The sequence below is a fragment of the Mandrillus leucophaeus genome, unplaced genomic scaffold (genome assembly GCF_000951045.1).
Source record: "Mandrillus leucophaeus isolate KB7577 unplaced genomic scaffold, Mleu.le_1.0 Scaffold488, whole genome shotgun sequence".
Taxonomy (NCBI): domain Eukaryota; kingdom Metazoa; phylum Chordata; class Mammalia; order Primates; family Cercopithecidae; genus Mandrillus; species Mandrillus leucophaeus.
Genome location: NW_012105231.1, coordinates 346,269 through 352,415, shown reverse-complemented (window position 1 = coordinate 352,415; position 6,147 = coordinate 346,269). Strand labels below are relative to the sequence as shown.

Sequence of the window (6,147 nt, the reverse complement as noted above, 5' to 3'; positions counted from 1 at the left end):
TGGAGTGCAGTGGTACAATCTCGGCTCACTGCAAGCTCCGCCTCCTGGGTTCACACCATTCTCCTGCCTCAGCCTCCTGAGTAGCTGGGACTACAGGCGCTCGCCACAATGCCTGGCTAATTTTGTGTATTTTTAGTAGAGACGGAGTTTCATGGTGTTAGCCTGAACGGTCTTGATTTCCTGACCTTGTGATCCGCCTGCCTCAGCCTCCCAAAGTGCTGGGATTACAGGTGTGAGCCACCATGCCCGGCCGGTATTATCTTTTGAAGGCCTCACTGGCAGGATGGCTCCGGGGCAGGGCTGTGGAGGGTTTTATCTCTTCTTCCTTCAACAACATGGATGGATCCTATCTACCTGGTCCCTACTCACCCCCAGCACAGGGATTTCCAGGTCATCCAGCTCTGAAAGGTGGGTCACCTGGGAGTGGAAGGTGCAGAGTGGGAGCCACAGGCTGCCCCAGGTGGCCCAGGGGAACCAGGTGGGAAAGAGAGACTGGAGGTGGGGCCAGGGTCTTGGGCCCTAAGAAAAACCTTCCTCTCCAGGTTGAGGCTGGAGTGTGGGGTGGGAGGCAGAGGCAGGGTGTGGGTGTGGGGACTGCCTCAGTGCAGTCCATCCTGCCCAGGCTGAGCTCAGGAATGGGGAGGGAGGCTGTGCCAACATGCTTCCTAGGGTTGGGGGAATGAGGCCTCTTTCCCGAGGAGCAGACTGAAATGAGGTGAGGCTTCTGGAACCTCACTCGCTGGAAGAGGAGGCCAGCTGGATCTTGCGTGCAGGGTACAGCTGGGTCTGCCCTGGCTGGGTGTTGAGAGCCCAGGCTGAAGAGGGCTGTGGGTAAGCAGTTGCAATGCTTTTTCTGTGCTGTGAGCCCAAAACGGTTTTCTGCTCTCAGGGAGTTGGAGGAGGGTGTGGTAGAAGTGAGGCAGTGCATTCTCTTCCCTGTGCTCTGACTGCCTGGACAATCTTTAGACAGTCACTCAGACACACTCTCAGCTTCCACTAAAGCGATGTGGAGGTACAGGGGTCCCCCAGGGCAGCCACGGGCCAAATGAGCAGCTACTTCTTGGCTGTGTCACCCTAGAGTCTCTGCCCAGCACCCTCTGAATGCCTCCTTCAAGATCCCCCACCCTAATCAAACCAAGATGGAATTTCCCCCAGTACAAATCAAGCTGAGTTGTTTTTCAAGAAAGTAATTGTAGCTAAACCTGAAACGTGAACCTGAAAACCCAGGTCACCTGCTTTGTCCTGAGGGCTGACCTAGGTCCAGGTTCAGCAAACTCATGCTAAGGATGGTATTTCAGATGTCAAATCACTGGTCAGAGTGCAACTGAAAGCATCGTGCAGTCAAGGGCGAGCTGACCCACTCCCACCCCTTCCCGCCCAGGTACCCCCACCCCCACTCCCCGTCTTCTGCAGGCCTTGGGCAGTCAAGGCCTGGCGGAGCCCCACCCTGCACAGCTGCAGATATTTATAGCCATGTCCCTTTTCCAGCCCATGTCGAGGGCTCTGCTGTGCTTGCTCTCTAGCTCTCTGGAAGCCCTGCTGAGAATTCAAATCTGGGCCATCAAGAAGTTCAGGAACAAGTCTCCCAAAAAAACTGAAATTGTATGCTCTAATGTTAAAGCCGCCTTTTCCTTTTCTCTGGCTGGGAGTGAGGGGAACTGGGAAGAATGAATTCCTGACACACCTTTCTTGGGGTTTTTGTTTTGTTTTGTTTTGTTTTGTTTTTGGCTTTTGCAGTGCCTGCATCTACCTACAGCCCGTCCCCAGGGGCCAATTACAGTCCCACTCCCTACACTCCCTCGCCTACCCCTGCCTACACCCCCTCACCTGCCCCTGCCTATACCCCCTCGCCTGCCCCTGCCTATACCCCCTCGCCTGCCCCCACCTACACTCCATCCCCAGCACTAGCCTATACCCCTTCACCTGCTCCCAACTATAACCCCGCACCCTCAGCGGCCTATAGCGGGGGCCCTGCGGAGCCTGCTAGCCGTCCCCCCTGGGTGACAGATGACAGCTTCTCCCAGAAGTTTGCCCCGGGCAAGAGCACCACTTCCATCAGCAAGCAGACCCTGCCCCGGGGGGGGCCAGCCTACACCCCGGCGGGTCCCCAGGTGCCACCACTTGCCAGGGGTACCGTCCAGAGGGCTGAGCGCTTCCCAGCCAGCAGCCGGACTCCACTCTGCGGCCACTGCAACAACGTCATCCGGTATGGTCCAGCTGTGCCCCTGCATTGGGGCACTGGAAGGGCGTGTGTGCGGGGTTCTTGTCCACAGTCTGAGCCCTGGTAGGGAGAGATGGGGGTAGGAGGCAGGTGTAGGGAGAAAGGCTCGGGTCCTTCTGGCTTGCCCTCTGGTCTGACCTCTCTGAGCCTTAGCTGCCATACTTGTGTGACACCCACTCCCCCAGGGAGCTGGGAGGTTGGCATGAGGTATGTGGGTGAAGCTCCAGCAGGGTGCCTGGTGCCAGGAACTCCCCCTTGGGCTAAGGTTGAGTTCTGGGAATCACCAGACTTGTCAGTAGGTTTACGGGGCATGTTGTAAGACAGTGTTGGTTTTGACCCGGTTTTCCTTTAGGGTTGCTTCTGGGTCTTTCCACAGATAGGCCTGGGCTGCTCAGGGAGTTGGTGGGCATCTGCCAGACTAAAATGAAAACAAGTGATTTCACACTTAGAAGCCATGGACCATGGGTGCTGTTGTTTGAATACAGTATGTTTGTATGCATGTGTGGTGTGAGCTTATATGCATGAAAAATACACTTTTATTTAAAACTAAGGTAATACATATTCATTAGTGAAGAATTAGAAAACACAGAAAAATAAAAATTAGAATATAAAGAAATGTCCTTGTAGTCCCACTGTTCTGACTGCTAACCTGGAGCTAGACAATACAGGTTTGTATCCTGGGTCTACCACTTACTAGCCCTATGGCCTTAAACAAGTTGTTCAAACTCTGTGTGCCTCAGTTTCCCTATCTAAAAATGGGTATTATAATAGTACCTACTTCATAGGATTGTTGTGAGAATTAAGCAAGTTAATAAATGCAAAAGTCTTCTTGAATAGAACCTGACACACAGTAATCACTTAATAAATGTTAGCCATCAGCATCATCATTATTGGATATCTTACTATCATTATCAGTGGTCAACTGAATTCTATGATATGTTTACCCAGTCCCCTATTGGTAGATGTTTGAGTTGCTTCCTGGTTTTCTTTATTGTAAGTGATGCAACAATGATCACCTTTCTGCATGGAGCTTTCTCTGAATTTCACATTACTTCATCAGAACAGTCACAAAAGTCAGAGTTATTGGGTAAAAGTATGAACAGTGTTGGGGTTCTTGAAATACCTAGTTCCAAGTTCTGGGGGCTGCCTTACTGGGTGCCATTCTCTGCTTCCCCAGGGGCCCATTTCTGGTAGCCATGGGCCGTTCTTGGCACCCTGAGGAGTTCAACTGTGCCTACTGCAAGAGTTCCCTGGCAGATGTGTGCTTTGTGGAAGAGCAGAACAACGTTTACTGTGAGCGATGTTATGAGCAGTTCTTTGCCCCACTCTGTGCCAAGTGCAACACCAAAATTATGGGGGTAAGTGGACAGCCTCCCTTTCCTCTGACCCACATCTCTTCCCCAGCCCTTCCCCAAGATCATGGGGTCCCATTAGGAAGCCAAGAAGTTGCTGGTAACAGAGAGAAAGCAACTCCATTTTTATCCTGAAAGGGAATTGGTTTGCCACCAATAAACTTGGGGATAAATGAACTTGATGCAAGAGATGATTGTGCGCCTGTACCACACAGCTTGAAGTGGTGGTGGAACTTCTGCAAAGCAAGTGATTGCTTCATAACCTGACTTTACCACTCACCAGAATGTGGCCTTGACCCTCAATGCCTCTTTGGTAAATGACAGTAATAAGCAGTACCTCCTCCCAGGTTTAATGGGAGGATTAAGCATCACAGTTTATGTAAGAATGCACAAGACCTGGCACCCAGCTGGAGAGTGACAACCCCTTCTCTGCCACCCCTGGGTCTTTCTTCAGAGTGACCGAGGCCTGCATCCTGAGCTCTCCTGCCCTATTCCCCAGTAGGATGCTCGGGCAGTGGCCGGAGCCTGGTGGGGTAGTCAAGCCCGCTCCCTTTCTGCTTTCTGTCCTGAGCTCAGGCTCTTTCCCCCAGGAAGTGATGCATGCCTTGAGACAGACATGGCACACCACCTGCTTCGTCTGTGCAGCCTGCAAGAAGCCTTTTGGGAACAGCCTCTTCCACATGGAAGATGGGGAGCCCTACTGCGAGAAAGGTAGGAACACTTTGATGGCATGCGGGGAGGCCCTGCAGACTGGGAGAAAGGGGCAGGCACAGGGAACTAACTCCTGCCTAATCCATTCACATCCAGCCACCCAGAGGCCTTTATTTCTGGAAGAAACCTTTGTTTTTGTTTTTAATGGCAGAATCATGCTAATATCACACAAAGGAAGTTAACTATCTCCCCTGCCCATATGGTTGTAGCTTTGGGGAGAGTGAGGTGCAGAGTCTATAGCTTATTTTATGCATCAAATATGTGGATCTGATTGGGTAGGTGGCTCACACCTTAATCCCAGCACTTTGGGAGGCCGAGGCAGAAGAATTGCTTGAACCCAGGAGTTTGAAACCAGCAACATAGCAAGACCCAGTCTCTGCAAAAAATATAAACATTAGCCAGGTGTAGTGGTGCGTGCTTGTAGTCCCAGCTACTCAGGAGGCTGAAGTGGGAGGATCATTTGAGTCCAGGAGTTCAAGTCTGCAGTAACCTGTGATAGCACCATTGTATTCAGCCTAGGCAACAGAGTAGGATCTTGTATCTCAAAAAAAAAAAAAAAAATGTAGCTCACAAGTTGCCATCTTATGGCCACTTGGGAAACCTTTCAGGTTATTTTGATTTGGAGACCACAAGGTCTATTCTGAAAAGGCCTTGGCTATGGACTTTGTCCTTCATTCTATTCCTGGTTCCACTTCGGGCTGCTTTGTAATCCTGAGCAAGTTAGTAACCTTCTCTGAGCTTTACTTTCCTAATCTGTAAACACCCACCTTAGAGAACCATGGTGAGGATTACACCAGAGAAGGCATGTAGAGCATCAAATATGCGAGACCCCTTCCTCTGCCCCTGTGATATTTATCAGACTTTGATGTTCCTTCAGATTCCTGTAATCTCACTGAGTGAATTCAGAGTTTCTCTGTACCCCCAAAATGCTATATGTTATGTTAAAATGCCGAGTAAATTATTGTGAATTCAGGAGACAAAGCATGTCATTAGATAGGTGGGAGTCAGTCATTCATTTATTCAGAGACTTTCCCCTTCAGACCTTTCTGAAGCAGATTCCAGAAAAGGTAACACAGACATGAAGGCTAAGACAGTAGAACCAGAAAATCAGAGGTGGTAAAAGCAGGCATGCCGATTATGAAGAATAACAGAGCTGCAGGGACTAACCAGGTAACAAATTTGAGGGCAAAAAGAGAAACACAGTAAGTTAGTTTACTTTAAAACCAGAAAAGAGAAAACATTCAGTTCCTCAAGGGAAAAAGCAAAACAAAATTAAAACTTCTTTCCCCGACTGTGAATTAGAAAATAAAAGTCTTGGCCTGGCGTGGTGGCTCACGCCTGTAATCCCAGCACTTTGAGAGGCCAAGGCGGGCAAATCACCTGAGGTCAGGAGTTCAAGACCAGCCTGACCAACACGGTGAAACCCCGTCTCTACAAAAATAGCCGGGCATGATGGCGGGTGTCTGTAATCCTAGCTACCTGGGAGGCCGAGATGGGAGAATCGTTTGAACCCGGGAGGCAGAGGTTGCAATGAGCTGAGGTACTGCCATTTCACTCCAGCCTGGGCGACACAGTGAGACTCCATCTGAAAAAAAAAAAAAAAAAAAAGAAAGAAAGAAAAGAAACGTCTTGGGTTCTTGTACTAGTGAATGCCCTTCCCAGCTCTGAAGTTAACTGAATGACCTGAAACATGTCACTTAGTTACTCCGTGCCTCAGTTTCTATATCTGTAAAAGGGAGAAGATAACACCAGTCCTTTCGTTTCTTATGAGCATATGATATTGATTGGTAGTTAATGAAAGTGCTGTTATGCTTATACAGATTGCTGGTATTCTTCTACTAAAAGCATTATAACAGCCGGGCG

General features: G+C 49.7%; 1 protein-coding gene across 4 annotated transcripts in view; it reads left to right on the top strand.

The window, feature by feature from the left end:
- The window catches only part of LDB3 (LIM domain binding 3), a 93,514-nt gene that overhangs the window by 54,254 nt on the left and 33,113 nt on the right, over positions 1–6,147 (top strand). For all 4 annotated transcript variants that reach the window (XM_011995392.1, XM_011995390.1, XM_011995393.1 and 1 more), the window contains 3 exons: positions 1,738–2,206; positions 3,399–3,579; positions 4,164–4,284. In XM_011995392.1, the coding sequence (XP_011850782.1) occupies positions 1,738–2,206; positions 3,399–3,579; positions 4,164–4,284 (771 nt within the window). The remainder of the gene's footprint in view (positions 1–1,737; positions 2,207–3,398; positions 3,580–4,163; positions 4,285–6,147) is intronic.